Source organism: Cervus elaphus, chromosome 15 (genome assembly GCF_910594005.1).
Source record: "Cervus elaphus chromosome 15, mCerEla1.1, whole genome shotgun sequence".
In the NCBI taxonomy this organism is placed as follows: domain Eukaryota; kingdom Metazoa; phylum Chordata; class Mammalia; order Artiodactyla; family Cervidae; genus Cervus; species Cervus elaphus.
The window spans coordinates 86,463,637-86,484,042 of NC_057829.1; the positions used below are offsets into that span (position 1 = coordinate 86,463,637).

The 20,406-nt window shown below is 39.4% G+C and overlaps 1 protein-coding gene across 5 annotated transcripts in view; it reads left to right on the forward strand.

The window, feature by feature from the left end:
• Positions 1–20,406, forward strand: part of ZRANB1 (zinc finger RANBP2-type containing 1) — a 72,488-nt gene that overhangs the window by 43,859 nt on the left and 8,223 nt on the right. For 4 of the 5 annotated variants that reach the window (XM_043926087.1, XM_043926090.1, XM_043926091.1 and 1 more), the window contains 4 exons: positions 6,170–6,357; positions 10,952–11,105; positions 13,441–13,512; positions 16,327–16,525. In XM_043926087.1, the coding sequence (XP_043782022.1) occupies positions 6,170–6,357; positions 10,952–11,105; positions 13,441–13,512; positions 16,327–16,525 (613 nt within the window). Of the gene's footprint in view, positions 1–1,920; positions 2,043–6,169; positions 6,358–10,951; positions 11,106–13,440; positions 13,513–16,326; positions 16,526–20,406 lie in introns of all 5 variants that reach the window. The other variant, XM_043926092.1, reaches the window with a different exon arrangement.

Here is a 20,406-nt window from a genome sequence, read left to right on the forward strand (position 1 = left end):
GATTGGGAGGGGGCAGCACTGGAGGCAGGCAGATCATTTAGAAGGAAATTATGGCAGTCCAGATAAGAAAGAGTGCAGGCTTGACATGAGGTTGAGACAGTGGTGGATGGAATAAGGGGGGTATATTTGAGAGGGACTTTAAAAAGGTAGGATGGATAAAACTTCAAAGAATTGATATTGGAGTTGAGGTGAGAACTAAGAAAGATACTCCGGTTTTTGGCTTGGGCACTTGGGTTGGCTATCAGTATCATTTTTCTGAGACATCGAAGACATGAAGTTCTGTTTTAGGCGTGCTGTAGTGAGGATGTCTAATGAGTTGTTGGACATATGGGCTTGAAACTTTGGGGGAAAATTTACCACTCAGTTTTATGTGGATTTTTCTGTGGATTGTTGTGGGGCCCTGAGTGTTCACTGAAGCTGTAGAACCTTCTCTTGCAGTAGCAAATTATAGCAACTTCCTTGTTTTGTGCCTCTTTCTGAGGACCTTATCAGGATGAAATGAAACCTTTTCCAATTTGATCATTCTGTTCTTAATTCTATCAATATTTTGGCTAGAAGAAGAGTTATGTGGACATAATCTGAAAAGTATAAAGTTATGCCATGAGAGCTTTTCTTTTTATCTGTCTGCCCCTTTTAAAATGCTTGTTTACCTGCTCATTTTCTCACTTGTAAAAGAGAGTAGCCAGATTGTTCAGTTCCTCTTAGAAGGCTGATCTAAAATGGTATAACTTTAAACATCTAATGATTAGTTTTAAATTTGGCCAGGATAGTTTGACAGTAGAGCAGATGAAATTTTTTCTTGAAGAACTTTAATATCCCTTCAGTTGACTTTTTGACAACATTTTAAGTAACCTTTCTAATTTGAACTCACATTCATCTTTAACCCATTAACGTTGATTCTCATCTCTGATCGCCTTCCCAAAATAACTTTGTGACATGTTCCTTTCTACCCTTCCATTGTGCTTTTAGCAGTAATTTCTTCCTGCATGGCAAGATCTTCTTTCTTATGTAGGTATCTGTCAACTTCAGGTATTCTTTATGGTGACTGTGGGGATTTATATTTCCACAGCAGTTAACAATGATCAAAGATGTAAGGGGGTAAAAGCTCGAAAGTGTAAACTGCATTTATCATCACTTGTGATTAATAATAGAACATTTAAAGGAGTTCCTTAGATATTATTTTGACTTCCCTATCATTTGAATTTATTTTTCTAAAGAGGATGTTTCTGGGAGTTCCCTGGTTAGTGATTAGGATTCTCAGTCTTCACTGCTATAGCCCGGGTTCAATCCTTGATTGGGAAATGGAGCCCACAGGCCACACGACGCAGACAAACGTAAATAGAGAGGATCTTTTCATAATGAAGTAAGTTTATTGAATGAATTGAATAGAAACTCATCTTGATACAGTGTAGGTTCAATTAAGAATTTGTTTCCAATTTATGATTTTCACATCTTGGTTTTTTGAAAAGGTATTATTGTTTATTAGCATTCTAGGAATAGAAATGGTAGATTTTAACTTGTTGCCATTGGTTATTATGCATTGGTGAAAAATGCATCTAGAAGGTGATTTCTTTGGTCTGCTCAAACTGTTTTTGGGATTGCCATGAGCTTGCATGTACTTAAGATACACCTAAAAATATTGAGGTCATTTTATTTAAAAAACAGCTTCTATTTGAGTATTGAAAGCGATGGCTGTGTCTGTCTTAAGTTCATCTTTGAACTGTAGCCAAATGGTTAGGAGTCTGTGAAGAACTGGGTGGTCAAGTTTCCTTTTTAGTATGCAAAGACAGTTAAGGGAATTAGACTCGGAGTAGAGGAAAACTGTCCAGACATTGTAGCCACCAACATCTGCACCTTTCTACTGACCAGAGTAACCGGCATTCTGAACATTACCACTTAAAACTAACTTTTCTCTTTAAGGGCTCCTGAAATTGTGCCAGCTGACTCCAAGTCCACCCTGACCCCACAGCATAAAGCATGCTGTGATGTCACAGCTACCATAGAACTCCAGGGTAGTGTTGAGCTGGCCCATGTGGGCTCAGGTAAGTCCTGGCTTTTTTTTTACCATTTGGCATTCTTTTCAAAGTTAGTTACCATTATGATTTTATGTCAAAAGAAACAAGGCAAAACTTTGAAAACTGTGCCATATATGGGGGAAAAAATAAGTCTGTTTTCTAAATATCTATGAGCCAGCTCCATATTCTAACCAACGGAGTTCCATAGTAGCTGTGAAGTCCTCCGTGAGTTGTGACCTGTGACTTCAAAATATGTTAAATTCTTCTCCTGGCCCACCTTATGGAACAGTATGAGGTTTTTTTTTTTTTTTTTTCTTTTTTTCATTTCACTTTTTCCAAGGTCTTTGTTTTTAAAAGTATTTTAACTTTATCAGTAACTGCACCACCACTTAGCTAGTTGTGTGTTTCAATCAATTTTGAATGCATAATGGTACAGCCGATTAGTTTTATAAAGTTAATCTTCTCAGAGTGCCTTCAGCTGTCTTTTTAATGGGTTTTCATAACATGGGCTTCCCTGGTGGCTCAGAAGGTAAAGAATCTGCCTGCAGTGCAGGAGATCTGGGTTCAGTCCCTGGGTTGGAAAGATCTCCTGGTGGAGGAGTGATTACCCACTCCAGTACTCTTGCCTGGAGAATTTTATGGACAGAGGAGCCTGGTGGGCTACAGTCCATGACGTCACAGAGTCAGACACGACTGAGTGACTAATGCTTTCACTTTCACTTGGAGTAGGAGGGGACAGAGCATGTAATATGTGTTCGTTAAATTTTCAGATCAACATATTACAGAGAAAGAAGCTTCCGTTAACTGTTGGAGTTAATGTGAGATGTCAGTAGCCTAGAAAGCTTGTATATGTTACCTCTTTCTCTTCTGCTGGAACTTTCCCATTTTTTCCAGGTCTTTGTTGCATTAAGTGAGGTTTTACCACTTAGATTTATTTACTGTATTTTCCTACCTACCACTTCTTTTACCTTTTTCCTGCTTTCCTTTTATTCCCTAATGTTAAAAGGTGGTAAAAATGTTATCTGAAGGACTCAAAGACATTTTCTTAGTTACTTTGCATATAATCTGATGCTTTTTTCTCCCTAAGAAAATATGTGGTAGCTAAAACTTAAATTATATCAGTATAGGCCAGATCCTTTAGACACCACGTTTACAGTGAAAACCCATCTGTGAAGAAACTTTCATCACTAGCTCCTCTTGAGCAGTGTGTAAGTGATACACAACAAACATTTGGACAGTTCATTGACATTCTCGTGAAATTTGATTTGTAATAAATTTACTGATCTTTTGGGGCCCAGAATTTACCAGTAACTGAAACTGTGAACTCTTAATTATGGTTAATGAAAAGAATGGAATTATGTATTCCTAAAATATTAGACAGTGAAGTATTTTTCTTTTAAATATTATTTTGTCCCTGTAGTTGAATTTGTGTTTTTCGTGTTCTGAAAAGTTTGGAGATTTATTTTATGCTGTGAAGAATAGAGAACAAGATCTCTGTTCACCTTCATTTTCTGCCCTCCTGTGTATGTTCCGTACTAAGGGCAGCAGCATTTCCTATTTGCAGTTTAATGCAGAGCTTGTGGTCAGGGGAAGTAATTGTTTTTGAGATCTTGGATTAGGCCAAATAGAAATTCGGTTTTTATGTATATATGTCAGCTTTATTGAGATGCAATTCACATACCATGCAGTTCATCATTTGAAGTCCTGTTTTTGATAAAATACACGAAGTTTGAAGGCAGACTGTAAGTCATAATTCCAAAGCACAACTGCTGAGTTTGTTGTGCTGTTTGGACTGTACCCCTCCCCACCTTTGACTGGCTAGTTAGTTTCTAGTTACAGAAATCCCTCAGAAACATTAGAGAGGAAATGAATTCTTGAGCAAGTATTTCTGAGGTGAGATCCTTCCAAACATCAGCTGTGTGATGAATTAACTAAAAATAGCGAAGACAGCAATTCTTCTTCAACCAAAAAAGCATAGTTTCTGTGCTTTTTTGGCCTTTACTTTTAGATTACCTCATCTTTGGGAAACAAAAAAATATGTGTGTATATATACACACACACACTATCTCTTATGCATATGTGTGTATGGTCTAGGTCTTCCTCTTTTATCTTTTCAGGTAAATCGATCAGACTTTTTGGTCCTTTTGCTGCTTTTCAAAGTGCTTAGAACATTTTTTATATCATACAAAATTTTATAGATGCATATAATTTTAGGTTGAAGCTAAAAACTAAAAGGTACAGTGATACTGCACCTTGGAGTAGTTAATAGCTTTGCTAGAGCTGAAGTGAAAAGTTGTTGCCTTCGTAAGGAAGTAGTGTATACATGAAAAGAAATGGAACAGGGCATGTTCAGTTTTTTAAAAAGCTGCATAAAAATTATTCGAAATGTTATGAACCCTACTAGATTATTCTCATCTGTTCATTAAAACAGGTAGATATTAGATTTCTGTGTCTGATCTCCAGGCTTGTGCTTTTGAGAAGTCCACCTCCTTTTATCTCATGCCAGCTACATTACGTTTCAGTTCTGATGACGTCTCCAAGGCGCTGTGCCTCATAAGGTTTTGTTGAAGTCCTTTATGTATTGCAGTGGGAGCTACAGCTGTCCTGAGGTGTTTATGTCGAGGAATGTATTAACTTATATTGCTGTGAAATAAAAATTTAGGAAGGTATTATCATTTGAAACCATGGGTTCTTAACCTGAAAAATGTTGTGTTTCACGGGTTGGGGTCATCTTTCTGGGGAGAGGATCTAGTTTTGCAGAAGGGATCTTTGGTCCCAGAGTTGCAAAACTTTGAAGCTGGCTTTTCATGGCTCACAAATATGATGAAGGGCTGTTTTGAGTATAGGAATCAGGTTTTTACATTTCTCACATTGCCTGGCATATTGCTCTGTGTGTCATGGGCATTCAGTGAATGTGGGAAATATCATTTTAAAGCTTTGTTATTTTCAATAACGGGAGATTGTTGCATTGAACCAGTCTATTACACTTTAAGGAATGTCTTATTTATTTTATTCCTAATTCAAGATAGCAGTTTAAAATGCAAGTATACTAAGAATATTTTTAGCTAGTAGTAGCATTTTATGTAACAAATTTCTCTTGATATAATTTAGGAAACAGTTATCTAGTCCTGCGGTCTTGGGGTGTGTGTATGTGTGTGTGTACCACGATTTGTGGTAAATGTGACGCTAACCTGCACCTTCATTTTTTTGCCAAGGTTATTTGCTTATTATTCACTGATGTACTGTACTTACTAAATAAGATTTCTGTTATTACCTAACATTAATTTGTGTTAAGAATAATAACATGGTTTAATGGGAACAGAAAGTTCTTTATGGATTTGGAAAAATTGGAAACTTGTTTTGTACCTCTACCCCCAACTGGCTTATCGCATTTTGTTTTAGCATATTTCTATTCAAAATTACCTAGCTCAAGTTTTGCTGTATTAATAATTTAATAATTCTTAATGGGTATAGGGAAGACTTGACTGTGAGAAATTCTGAAATCAGAGTATTGCTAACTTTTACTTACATTAAACATTTATTTTAACTGCTCTTAATTGTCTCAGTTAACAGCAATGTGGAAGGAAGGCTCAGCATTTACTTTGATTCAACTTTAAAAATGCAGCATAGGGACACCCCTGGTGGTCCAGTGGTTAGGATTTGGTGCTTTTACGGCCATGGACCGGGGTTTGATCCCTGGAGAGGAACTAAGGTCCTGCAAAGCCACTCGGTGCAGCCATAAAAAGGGAGGGGGCAGAATAAAGGGCAGAACTTGCCCAACAGCGGCAGCAGGCTCATCCTTGTCTCCTTGGTTTCTGCAGAACCAGGACTAGCAAACAGGGGCTTTAATGTCTTCACAGTAGATGGTTGATCTTTGATCCTCTTAATATATTCTAATAATTTCTCTGAACTTTACCAGAGCATGGAGCCAACACTAATGGGATGGTAAGTGTCCAGCTAGGCAGTTTAGTTCTGGAAGGAAATGAAAGGGAGAGGAATACACTGTAATTTTCTTTGTATTCTTTAGGACATTTGAATGATGCCCTGGGATCCAGGAAGCACAGAGAATCAGAGTTTTGAGTGACTGCTACAGGCTTGTGCTTTTTGAAGAAAAATAGAATTAAACTTGTTTTCTGTCCTGATGCTTGTTTTAGGTGTTGTAGAAGGTGATTTAGCTGCTATTGAAGCTTACAAATCGTCGGGAGGGGACATCGCCCGCCAGCTCACTGCAGATGAAGTCCGCTTGCTGAATCGCCCTTCTGCTTTCGATGTTGGCTATACTCTGGTACATCTGGCTATACGTTTTCAGAGGCAGGATATGCTAGCAATATTGCTTACAGAGGTGAGTGTGGCATTCTGATTAAATATTCTTTTATATGAAGGAAATGTGTTCTTTAGTTTTCATTTTTGATGTTTTAATATTTCTCAGTTCTTAAATGTTTTAGATTTGATCAGCCCTCTTTTAAAAATGACATTTAAAATTAAGAGACTAACAAGGGATTTGTGTTTTTTAAAACAGGACATTTTGCCACAATGATTGAGTCATATGTTTGATTTTGAAAAAACCGAAATGTATTAGTAATTCATTCAGCTAACATATTTATTGAGTACCTACCATGTTGAAGGCACTGGGCATAAAGAGGTGTAATGGTGAAGACATTGGCTCCTCCATCAGTGAATCTCCAGTTACAGTGATTCGGTACAGAGTGCAGTTTCATAGATGTAAGTGCCAGATGCTGTGGGGAGGACTTGAGAAAGTGTTTTGCGGTATCTTACTTACCTTCTTACCCACAGCAGGTAACGTTTTAGCTGAGATCTGAAGGAGTAGGATGAGTTAGCTTCAGAATAGGTAGAGATGAGAACGGCATTGAGGAAGCTATTCAGAGGCAGGGGTGGTGGTGTTTGTGTTGAATTCAGAGCTGGTGGGTAGCTCAGTGTGGTTGTATGGCGGATGGGAAGTGAGAGACAAGTAGGGGATGCAGTGTGAAAGATCTTCTAGGCCAAAGAATTGGAAGGTTTTTCTGAGGGCAGTTAAAGGCTTTGAACAGGGTTAGGCAGAGGGGCAGCAGAGTGACAAGGCCAGAGTGTTTTGGCTGCTGGAATTAGAGAGGGGCAGACCTGGTTAGGACGCTGCAGTGATGCTGGCAGGGATTCTGTTGGGACAGTAATGGCAGTGGCTGGTGTGAGGGAGATGCTGAAGATGCTAGCAGAATTACGTGGATGGATTGGCTGTGGGGAGTAACGGTGGGTAGGGGTCAAAGTGGCATCTGGGTTTTTAGAGTAGATAACCTGGTAGATGTTACAAGTAACAGGTTGGAGTGAATAATTAGAATGTGACTGTATCATCCAGGTAATTTTTTTTTTTTAATAAGAGAAATAGGGTAAAAGTGCAGAGCGCTCGATTAGTTGTGGATTCAAATCCATTATGGTCAGTATATGCCTTCTGTGTGTGCTTGTTTGCATATTTGAACTCTCCAGTATCTGGAAAATTTTATGCACAAAGCATAAAGTGGGAGGAGTGGTTAAGAAATATGAATGTTAGGTAGAAGCATGATTGAGACGGCTTGCCATTGTGTTTAGTTTGCCTAAGAGTCCAGTTAAACCAGGGGCAAGATAGGGCTTGAGAGACAGTCTTGGCTGAAAACAAAGGGCAGGCTTACTGAAGATAGGGCTTCCCTGGTGGCTCAGATGGTAAAGAATCTGCCTTTAATGCAGGAGACCTGACTTCGATCCCCAGGTTGGGAAGACTCCCTGGAGAAGGGCATGGCAACCCACTCCAGTATTCTTGCTTGGAGAATCCCATGGACAGAGGATCCTGGCGGGCTATAGTCCATGGGGTCACAGACAGTCAGACACGACTTAGTGACTAACACGCTACGGAGGATAAGGGAGAAGGGGACTGTTTGAAAGGCGGCTCTGTGATTAGAGAGACTAGTGTTCTGGAACATGGGATGGAACAGTTCGAGGTAGTTTCTGTAGTGTCTTGAGGCCTGGCTACACTTGTGTTGTGACACCCGGTTTTGTATCAGACGGGACGGTGTGTGGAGTTACAGTCGCTGGTGGTGGCTGGAGGCAAGAAGAAGGCAGCTGTGAACCAAGATGCAAGTCTTCAGTGGTGTGCTTCCTGGGTGGCTCAGTGGTGAAGAATCCGCCTGCCAATGCAGGAAACGTGGATTTGAGCCCTGGGTTGGGAAGATCCCCTGGAGAAGGAAATGGCAACTCCAGTATTCTTGCCTGAGGAATCCCATGGACAGAGGAGCCTGGCGGGCTACAGTCCGTGGGTTCCCAAGAAGCCGGACACAGCTTGGCGAGTAAGCAGCAACAGCAGCGGGTTGCACTCCGGCTGGCAGAGGTCTCTGAGGAGGCTCTGGGGGGCTGGTGCAAGCCATCAGCCTCCTGACAGCATTCTGAGGACTAACAGTGGGAAGACAGTAGGACCCCAGTGTATTTATTTACAACTGGGTAACAAATCCTCTCAAAGCTTAGCAGCTTACGACAACAAACACTAGTTATCACAGTTTCTGAGAGTAAGGAATCCAGGAGCAGCTTAGCTGAATGATTTTGGCTCAAGGTCTCATGAGGTTCCAGACTGCCAGGGCTGCCATTGTCAAGAGGCTCGACTGGGGCTAGAGGCTGTGGTTCTGAGTACACTCACATGGGTGTTGGCAGGAGGCTTCAGGGCCTTGTCCCGGGGGCCTGTCCACAGGGCTGCGTCTCATGTGCTGGCTGGTCTCTCCTTGCGCAAGTGAGCCGAGAGAGTGTGAGAGACTGAGTGAGGTGGAAACCACAGTGTCTTTTCTGTGTAGCCTAATGTAGGAAGTGATACTCCATCATTTCTGCCCTATTCTGCGGTGCACATGGACCAGCCCTGGCACACACCACGAGGGAGGTGGAAAGGACGCGTGTTCTAGGGAAAGAACAGAATCGGTGGTGGGATTTAGTCTCCGTGGTGTGGGCACTCCACAGGACAGAATCCAAGGGGCCAGAAGGGAGAGCATGAGTCTGGGCTGAGGGCTGTGTCTGCAGACAGGGCACAGAGCCAGCCAAGGACTTCAGGGATGAGACCAGGAGAGTGTTACATTTTGGGAACATGTGTCTGGGGCTGGGGGCTACTTAATTGGACTTTAAACCATGATCCCTGTATGTAGTCTGGTGGAATAAATGGACTTCTTTTCAAACTGTTGTTTTTAAATATATAAAATAGAAAGCAGGTTTGCAAAGGAAATTAGTTACATTGAAATATGTAGTTGTTAGAATATTAAATTTGTGATGTATAAGAACATGCATTTTAAATGCAGGCAAGTGAAATGAAAGATTTAAATTTAATTGAACTTCCTGTTCTAGTTCATGGACCCTTCCCAAGTTCATGGGCCCTAAATTAGCTAGTAGGCTAAGGAGCTGACAGAGAGTCATGAGGCCAAAGAGGCTAGGAGATGAGGGGCAGGCTTCAGGGGCGTGTGCTTAAGGATGGTGGCGGGAGGAGAAGGTTAGCAGTGAGTCACTAGCTGTAAGGTTTCTTTTGGGGTGTTCAGTGTTCAAAATCTCCCTGGGATTTTGCAAAGCGGCTGAGGGTTAGCAGTTTTGAAAAAGCTATTTTTTAGTTTACTTTTGAGATCTACTTTAATGCTGTTACTTGAGAAATAGTTATATTCTGAAAATACTTCATACTTTTCCACAGTTTGTTGCTTAGGTTGGGCTCGTGGAGTTCAGGTGTGGTGTCAACTTCACTGTCAGTGTTATTCCTGGCCAGTAACATTTAGAACTGAATTTTCATGCAGGCATTTTCCAAAGGGGATGTCTGATGGTTGTAATGGGTATGCAGGGTGTTCGCAACACTGTTTACTTACCTAAGTAGTAATTACAATTAAGTGTGTCCATGTATGTTATGTAGATGACAGTAGCATAAAACTGTGTGTGTGGCTTTACTGGAAGACCTGCTGCTCCAAGCCCCACCTGTGACTGACGTCTGCTCAGGAAGGTGGCCCAGGTTAGTGGCTGCTGCTGCAGTGACAGAGTGGAGGGTCACAGCACACTCATTTCCTCTCGAGTAGGTGGCCGCTCGCCGTGGGTTTCATAATTCTCTGTGTATAGATTTCTTGAACGCCACAGAGGAATACAACTTAAATGTAAGATGATGCCTTTTCATCCTTTGCTGTTGTTCATCGTTTAAAAGGACAGGAGAGTCCCTGCTCAGGTTTCTCCCTGTTGAATTCTACTACTACAGAGCTTTGTTGTCCGCTCCACACTTGGGGAAGCCAGATGCTTCTAAAAAAGTACAAAATTACAGGGACTGCCCTGGGGGTCCAGTGGCTGAGACACTTTGACTGCAAGCGCTGTGAGTTTGATCCCTGGTTGGGGAACTAAGATCCCGAATGCAGCTTGGAATGGCCAAAAAATAGAAGAAGAAAAAAAGACTTATAGCAAGTGGCGAGGGATTTAAGGTGATTGGGAACTAATCCTTTAAAAATGTCATGCTTTCTTTAAGTCCACGTACTTGAAGTAACTTCTTACACAGCAGGAGTTTCTACTTCCCTCTGTCTCGGTGAGCCGGAAGTCCCTGTTTAAGGATGTTTTTGTCAGGGTCCTGACGGTTATTCTTACTTTGTTTTCTGTCCTCATTCCCCCTCCGGTGGTGAACCTTTGTGAACAACTCTGTTTCACATACATTTTTATATGCTTGTTTGTTATTTCCTTGGGATAAACGCCACTAAAAAGTAGAATTACTGAATCGAGAGGGTAAAGCATTTTTATCACTTTTCCAGGAAAGTTGTACCGATATAGACTCCTACTGTTGAGGACATAACGCCAATATTTCATATATTTAAAACAAAAACACCTTAAGTTACTGGAAAGTTTTGGTAATTTCTTTTTAATGCTGTTGATTTCTGCTTCCAATGGTGAATGAGATGTAGAGGAAAGTTTCTTTTGTATTTAAGGTGTCTCAACAAGCTGCAAAGTGTATTCCCGCAATGGTGTGTCCTGAACTGACAGAGCAGATCCGTCGTGAGATCGCTGCCTCTCTTCACCAGAGAAAGGGGGACTTTGCTTGCTATTTCCTAACTGACCTTGTTACATTTACATTGCCAGCAGGTAACTCCACATCTCTTTGTGAAAACAAATTTCCACTTTATTATATTCTTTCAATGTCTGAATGAAAATGATTGTTAGAAAACAGATAGCCACAATTAGTAGATAGTAGCTATCTTACAGATATAACAGTATCCTATTTTACTGAAAGTAATCAATATATAGTCTGTTTATAAACTAATGCTATAGAGTTGAGAGGAAGACAGCAGCTGGTAATAACTGACTTCATTGTGGGCCTCAGCTATTTTTAAAAATCTGTTTATCCATTTCTTTTTCTCTTTGTTTGAGAGTGTTATGAATCAGCTTTTTTCTTTTTCTTTTCACTTGTGTTTATTATTTTTAAATTAGATAACTATTGGTTACCTGATACTAGGAGACAAGATCAGAACATGGGTTTTTGATGGGTAGATACAAATTATTTGAATCAAAGATACCGGCATTCTTTTGGAAGTGTCATTACTGTACTTCACTCATTATGTTAATTTCTACTATATTTGTGAAGCAACTTTTTATTTTCCAGTTCCATGACAAGTGGAAATGTTTTCCAGGTTGTTTTTCCTCAATTGACACTGAATAAATACACTGAACACTTAAAGTTTCTAAGTAAAACTTATATTTTGTTTTGGGTATTCCTAGCTTTCTATTTTAAGCTTATATTAAGATGTGAGCAGAGATATTTACAAAATCAGACAAATTTCATTTCAAATGCACTCTATATATTTAAACTTACTACACTGAGTGATTAGATTTTATTTTGAATTGAAAATAGTTCTGTAGTTTAAAAAAATGTTGTAAGGGTAATCATGCTTTTTATTGTAGACTACTCAATTAGTAAACCAAATAGAGCATAGAGAATTTCAGGAAGGTGAGAAAAACAGAAATTTGTGTGCCAAAATGAATGGTACATTGACTATCATAAGAAGATTCTTAAGTCTGCAAAAACAGTTCTGAGCAGAGATTGAGTGTTGGGGGGCGGGGGTGGGCAGAAAATAGACAAAATTTGTTTGTTGTTATTTTGAGTATCAGAGACTTCGGTTCTGTTTTTTTTTTTTTTTCTTTTCCTCCTTTTTCAGCTTTATTAAATTGTCATTAACATAGAAAATTGTAAGATTTTTAAGATACACATTGTGGTGATTTGGGGCTTCCCTGATAGCTCAGTTGGGAAAGACTCTGCCTGCAATGCAGGAGACCCCAGTCCGATTCCTGGGTTGGGAAGATCCCCTGGAGAAGGGATAGGTTACCCACTCCAGTATTCTTGGGCTTCCCTTGTGGCTTGGCTGGTAAAGAATCTGCCTGCAGTGTGGGAGATCTAGTTTGATCCCCTGGAGAAGGGAAAGGCTGCCCACTCCAGTATTCTGGCCTGGAGAATTCCATGGTGATTTGATTCACACATAAATTGTGAAAGGATTCCCCCCCCCCCCCCCCCCCCCCCCCCTGTTAGTTAACACACTTATTACCTCACACTGTATTTATCTGTTTATATTTTGGGTGAAAACATTTATGTTTTGTTCTCTTAGAGAATTTCAAGTGTACAATACAGTGTCACTGATTATCATCACTATGCTTTACATTAATTCCTATCCTTGTTCATCTTATGACTTATAGTTTGTACTTTTCACCAGTTTCTCCCTATCTTTTTTTTCTTTTTAAGATCCATATATAAGTGATGCTAAGCAGTATTTGTCTTCCTCTGTCGAACTTATTTCGCTTAGCATAACATCTCCCGAGGCCCTTCTATATATTGCAAATGGCACGATTTTTTCTTTCTCATGGCTTAGTAACCCATCTACTTTATATTTATTCACCCATTGATAGACACTTAGGTTGTTTTCATATGTTGGCTATTTTGAGTAACACTGCAGCTAGCATGGGGGTGGGTACAGGTTTGTCATTTCCGTTGTCTGTATACCCAGAAGTGAGTTTGCTGGATCATATGATAGTTTTATGTTTTTGAGGATCCTCCATAACATTTTCCATAGTGGCTTCTCCAGTTTACATTCCCACCAGTGGTGTGCAGGGGTTCCCCTTTCTCTGCATTCTTGTCAGTATTTTTTATCTCTTGTCTTTTTGATAATAGCTGATTATTATTACTGGTTCAGATGCTTTTCTTACTGTTTGTAGATAGATCACTGTTTTGATAATGAAGTACAGAAAGGAAATATTCTGCACCTCATATACACAACTCATGAGATACATGCATATTTTTTAAAGGATGCTACTTGACAGTCTTCAGTGGAAAGGGAGTTATTTTAGAGGAAGTTACTGTTCGATATTGGCATCAAGTTTTTTAAGTTATGAGGCATTTAAAGATTTTTTTAAATAAGGGTTTTCTTTGTAGATATTGAAGACTTGCCTCCAACAGTCCAAGAGAAATTATTTGATGAGGTGCTTGATAGAGATGTTCAGAAAGGTAAGCATGAAACTAATGAGTATAATTTAATTTTTAGTGATTTCAATAAATGTTTTGCTCTGCTCTGTAAGCTTTGTAGTAGTTTGGTGTATAGTCATCATATTTTATTTCTACTTTAAACTGAAAATGTATAAAGTCCTTAAGAACAGTATTGTATTATGCTGTTAAAACAGCTCATTCATTCACAGCTCATAATTGTGGTAGAGTGAATAAAGGTATGAAAGTTTTAAAATCTTGGTTTTGTGTTTCCTATTCTAGGATGAGTATTTTTTCATAGTAAACATTTTAAGAAAATAAATTATAAAGAATTTAAAAATTAAATAAGTTATTCTAGGGCCTCAAGATGTTTCCATTACTTAAAAGGTTTATGTTTCAATTGATCAAAATTTCTAGCTGTTATTAGTATATTGCATATACATTTTTTAACACTTTAGAGAATAGTTTTTCTTCCAAGGGCTTCCCTGGTGGCTCAGATGGTAAAGCGTCTGCCTGCAGTGTGGGAGACCCGGGTTCAATCCCTGGGTCGGGAAGATCCCCTGGAGAATGAAATGGCAACCCACTCCAGTATTCTTGCCTGGAAAATTCCGTGGTCTGAGGAGCCTGGTAGGCTACAGTCCATGGGGTCGCAAAGAGTTGGACATGACTGACTGACTTCACTTTCTTTCTTCCAAATAGAATATTTCTAAATTGCAGAAGAATGAAACTGAACATGTTACATTTATTTACTTACTTGTGTATTTATTTATATTGAAGTATAGTTGATTTACAATATTGTGTTAATTTCTGCTATATAGGGAAGTGATTCTATTATACTTCAACATATGTTCTTTTTTATATTCTTTTCCGTTATGGTTTATCACAAGATAATTGAATAAGTTCCCTATGCTATATAATGGGATCTTGTTTATCTGTTCTATATATACTAGTTCCCATCTGCTAACCCCAAACTTCCACTCTATCCCCCAACCAATCTTGGCAACCACAAGTCTATTCTCTGTCTGTGAATCTGTTTCCTGAATAATTTCATTTGTGTCATATTTTAGATTCTGCATTCTAAGTGATATCAAATGGTATTTGTCTTTCTGACTTCACTTAGTATGATAATCTCTAGGCCATCCATGTAGCGGCAAATGGCATTATTTCATTCTTTTTTATGACTAAGTAGTATTCCATTGTATATGTGTACCACATGTTTTTATCCATTCATCTGTCAATGGACATTTAGGTTGTTTTCATGTCTTGGCTATTGTGAATAGTGTTGCTATGAACATAGGAGGAGCATTTGTTTATTTGAATTACAGTTTTGTCCAGGTATATGCCCAGGAGTGGGATTGCTGAATCATATGGCAGCTCTGTTTTTTTTTAGTTTTTTCAAGAACCTCCATACTGTTTTCCATAGTGGCTGCACCAGTAGTGCACGAGGGTGTTCCCTTTTCTCCACACCCTCTCCAGCATTTGTATTTGTATACTTTTTAATGATTGTCACTCTGACCAATGTGAGGTGGTATCTCATTGTAGTTTTGATTTGCATAATTCTAGTAATTAGCGTTGTTAAGCATCTTTTCATGTGCCTTTTGGACATCTGTATGTCTTTGGAGAAATGCCTGGCTAGGTCTTTTTGCCCATTTTTCGGTTGGGTGGTTTTTCTGTGCTTGTGTTACATGAGAGCTGTTTGTATATTTTAGAAGTTAAGCCCTTTTTTGGTTGCATTGTTTGCAGATATTTTCTCCCTTCCGTACATTGTCATCTCTTTTTGTTTATGGTGTCCTTTGCTGTGCAAAAGCTTTTAAGTTTTATTAGGCCCCATTTGTTTATTTTGCTTTTTTCTATTGCCTTGGAAGACTGACCTAAGAAAACATTAGTATATGTTTATGTCAGAGAATGTTTTGCCTTTGTTCTTCTCTAGGAGTTTTCTGATGTCATGTATTTAAGTCTTTAAGTCATTTTGAGCATATTTTTGTATTTGGTGTGAAGATGTGTTCTAACTTCATTGATTGACATGAAGCTGTCCAACACCGCTTGTTGAAGAGGCTTTTTTCCCATTGTATATTCTTACTTCCTTTGTTGAAGATTAATTGACCGTAGGTGTGTGAGTTTATTTCTGGGCTCTCTGTTTTGTTCCATTGAGCCATGTGTCTTTTTTTGTGTGAATACCATGCTGTTTTGATTACTGTAGCTGTATAGTCTTAACTGAAGTTTGGGAGGGTTGGACCTCCTACTTTGTTCTTCTTTAAAATTTTATTTCTTTTTTTCTTTCTTGGCTGTGCTGAGTCTTGGTTGCTGTGCAGGCTTTTCTCTGTTGGAGAGCAGGGCTACTCTAGTTGTGGTGTGTGGACTTGTTGTGGTGCTTGCTCTGGTTGTGGCACGTGGGCTCAGTAGTTGTGGCTCCTGGTCTTTAGGGCACAGACTCGCTCGGTAGTTGTGGTGCATGGACTTAGTTGCTCCGTGGCGTGTGGGATCTTACAGATCAGCTCGAACCCACGTCTCCTGCACTGGCAGGCAGATTCTTTACCACTGAGACACCAAGGAAGCCCCTGCTTTGTTCTTTTTTCTCAGGAGTGCCTTGGCAATTCTGGATCTTTTATGGTTCCATATAAATTTTAGTTAGGATCATTTATTCTAGTTCTGTGAAAGATGTCTTGGGTAATTTCATAGGAATTGCCTTAAATCTGTAGGTTGCTTTATGTAGTGTGGCCATTTTAAGAATATTAATTCTTCGAGTCTTAAGAGCATGGGATATCTTTCCATTTCTTTGAATCATCTTCAGATTCCTGTATTTATGTTTTATATCAATATGTTAAATTCCTCATATAGAGTTAGAAGAAGAATCTCCAATTATAAACTGGTCATTGGAATTGGCTACACGTTTGGACAGTCGACTGTATGCACTTTGGAACCGGACTGCAGGAGACTGCTTACTTGATTCAGTGCTGCAAGCTACCTGGGGCATTTACGACAAGGACTCGGTGCTTCGGAAAGCCCTGCACGACAGCCTGCACGACTGTTCACATTGGTGAGCTGACATCCTTCCCTTTTGAAATCCAGAGAACACTTGCTGAAACCTGTCCTTAACAATGGTTGGATGCTTTTTGTCTGTTGTTTTTTTTTTTATGGAAACTGGCGGAGGGGGAACTTACATTTTAGACATTGAGACACTTTGAACATTGCAGTGGTTTTTATATGTTTTGCTAAGCTTTAAAATAGAAACATTTGAATTTTTGGTAGTGGTCTTATTAAATATAGGAAAGTCTTTGCTCATAAATTAAAGTAGCTATTATTTCGTGTTTTTGTTCAACTTTAAGATGTTATATTGATTATGTATTACGCGTTTTTCTTCCTGTGACAAATACTCTTAAGACCACATTTTTGTAATTCTGCAAATTTTCAAATCCACAGAAAAGTTAAATCAGTCTGGTGGACCCCAGCATCTTCTTCACTGGCTTGATCAGTTGTTGATGGTTAACATTTTCCTGTATGTGCTCCATCTCTATATATTAATATAGAAACAATTTGTTTTAGACACCATGATGCTTTCTCCTTCAGTGTTTTATCCTGTCTCTTTTAAGAACAAGGATGTTCTAGTATCCAATCACATCCTCATTACCACATGTAAGAAAGTCAACATTGACTCAGTTATCTGATGGTTTAGTCAGTTAACCTTTGTCCAGTGGAGAGAACTTTGCGCCCTTTAGTGGAGGGAAACTGCTGTGGATTGATTTGGTACTGTGGGGAATACCATTCCTTTTGTGGTGTGGACTCATCAGGCCAGGTAAGCCTGATGCCATTAAGTGTTGCCATTAAGTGTCCATCCTGTCTTACCTCTCTGGACTGGGTGGTGTGCTCATCAGACAACATCCTCGTGCTTTGCCTGTTTATGTGGGCCTGCCCACCCTGAGAGGTGATAATTGTTTGGGGTATTGTGGTTTTATAGGTCTGCCTTGTAGGTTTGATTAATGTGTCTCTGCCTTGGAAAGATGGATCTGTTCTTTGGGCGTGCTCAGTCTGGAAGCTAGATCTGGATTTTGGTAAATCTACCATTTTGCAAGTCCTTTAAAACAGGCAACCCTAGAGTCTTTCCTCTGGTGGTAATATCTTGCCTTTGTTGTAAGGTTGAAAGTGTACTGTAAATTTCAGCAGTGGTAACTAATGTTAGGACTGAAATTTCAGTTTTGAGTCATTTGAAGTCTCAAAAGTTTAATGTGAAAGTAGATGAGTGCCATAATCTTAGGTAGAAAATGGGTTCGATGGCTTGGTAGAGTGGGGAAGACCTGGGTCTTATGAGTGCAGCCATGGTAAGTGCTGTTGCAACAGATCTTTCAGGAATGGAGGCCTTAATTCTAAAAGGATATTTCAGCCAGCATATGAGCAGGCTTCTGAAAAGAATGTTTCTCTTGGTACCACCTCTTCCAGTCCTGGCCATATGGGGTCTTCACCTGATGTTTTACAGTTAAGGTGTAGGAAGCTGCAAGGGTTATAGTGATCACACAGACGACTTTTTCAGTATCTTAAGGTGGAGATAGGATGGAGAGGGAATGAAGATTATCGGATGGGGAGGGAGGACATGTTGCCATAGATTGAGAGCTTCAGTGACGTGGGTCAAATTTATTAGCCTTACTGAATAAGCATTACAATGGTGACTATTTTGAGTTGTGACGGGTTTGTTGATTGGGGTCTTATATGGCTATTACTATTAGAAGGTAGGATGACAAGGCCAACATGTCACTTGTGCAGTCCCCTTTTAAATCAGTTTTTTTTTTGCTAGGATTTCCTTTGCTTATAATCCAAATCAGGTGGGATGAGACATTCTCTTACATCATATAAAATATCTAAATGAGAATGAAGAAAGTAATTTTATTTAAACCCCTCCCCCATCGCTTCAAGATAGGCCATTTTTTTGGTAGTAGTAGCTGTGCTTTTCTGTTGAGTGCCTGTGATTTGAACTGACTCAGGTGCTCAAGATATGGAACATGGTACTTGTCTTTGATTGACATGTCAGTCCAAATAGAGAGCCAAGTGGGAGTAATACAAATGGGAAAAATCAGTTATTTTAGAAATATGATTTGTAGTTTAGTATTGTGCCTCTCTATAGATCAAGTTTTATACTTAATATATTGTTGCTGTTATTTTGAATAGACTAATATCTGTTAGATCAATTAAGAGTAAAAAATAAAATGTTTTAATTTTATCTTCAGTTTATTTCTTGATCAAGACCTTTATGTAGTTCAAAATTTCTGATTTGTGTTAACTTTCCTTCTTTCTAAAGAACTTCTTCGAGTATTTATGAAGCAGGTCTCTGGCAACAAGTTGCCTCCGTTTTTGTCTGAAAAAGGATGTATTTCTATTTTAGGTTTTTTTTTTTTAATAAAAATGATTTTATTTATTTTTGGCTGTCCTGGGTCTCTGTAGCTACATGCGGGCTTTCTCTGGCTGTGGCGAGAGGGGCCGCCTCCTCGTTGTGGTGGCCTCTCTTGCTGTGGAGCGCAGGCTCTGGGAGCAGGGGCCTCTGGTTGTGGCAGGCGGCTCTGGAGCACAGGCTCAGCTGCCCTGCGGCGTGTGGGGTCTTCCCCTACCAGGGGTCAGACCTGTGTCTCCTGCGGTGGCAGGTGGATTCTTATCTGCTGTGTCACGAGAGAAGTCCTCTCATTTACTTTTGAAGGATAATTTCACAGGGTATAGAATTCTAGGTTGCTGTTTTTCTTCTTTTTTCTCTCAACTTTAAAAAATATTTCACTTTATTCTCTTCTTTTATGCATGGTTTCCAAGAAGTTGTTTATACTTCTTTTATTTTTCTGTAGGTAGGTGTTTTTTATACTCTGTCTTCTTTCAGGACTTTTTTCTTTAATTTTCTGTCATTTGAATATGATATGCCTGCTGCTGCTGCTGCTGCCAGTCACTTCAGTTGTGTCCGACTCTGTGCGACCCCATAGATGGCAGCCCACCAGGCTCCCCCGTCCCTGGGATTCTCCAGGCAAGAACACTGGAGTGGGTTGCCATTTCCTCCTCCAATGCATGAAAGTGAAAAGTGAAAGTGAAGTCGCTCAGTCGTGTCCAACTTGTAGCGACCCCATGGACTGCACCTACCAGGCTCCTTCGTCCATGGGATTTTCCAGGCAAGAGTACTGGAGTGGGGTGCCATTGCCTTCTCCGATGATACGCCTAGGTGTGGTTTTTCTGGCGATTTTCCTTCTTGGTTTTCTCTGAGCTTCCTGGATCTGTGGTGTGGTGTCTGACATTAATTTGTGAAATTCTCAGTCCTTACTGTTCCAGGTATCTCTTCCTGTTACTTTTCCTCCCTCTTTACTGTCTGTGACGTCATATGTTGTGCCTTCTGTAGTTGTCCCACAGTTATTCTTCTGTTTTTTTGTCCATGTTATCTTCTCTTTTTAGATTTGAAGTTTTGTATTGATGTATCTTTAAGAGGTTCTTTCTTTAGCCAAGTCCAGTTTACTAATAAAGCTGTCAAAGATACTTTCATTTCTGTTAGTGCTTTTGCTCTCTGGAATTTCATTGTGGTTCTGTCTTAGGATTTCCATCTCTCTGTCTAAATTGCCCATCTGTTCTTGCATGCTGTCTTTTTCTACTAGAGAGCCCTTAACATATTATAGTTATTAACAGTTTTTAAATTTATTTTATTTTTTTCCATTCAAGTACTCAGTACTTTTGTTGAAAAATATTTTCATAAAATAAAGGTTTGTTTTTGGACTCTTGTTTTTTCCTGTTGATCTATATGTCTGTCTTTATGCCAGTGTTAGACTATCTTGATGATTATAGTTTTGTGTGGTAGGTTTTGAAATCAGGAGTATTAAGTCTTCCAACTTTATCCTTCTTTTCTTGAGATTCTTTTTGCTATTCTGAAGCCTTTGGACTTCTAGGTAAATTTTAGGTTCTAGCTTC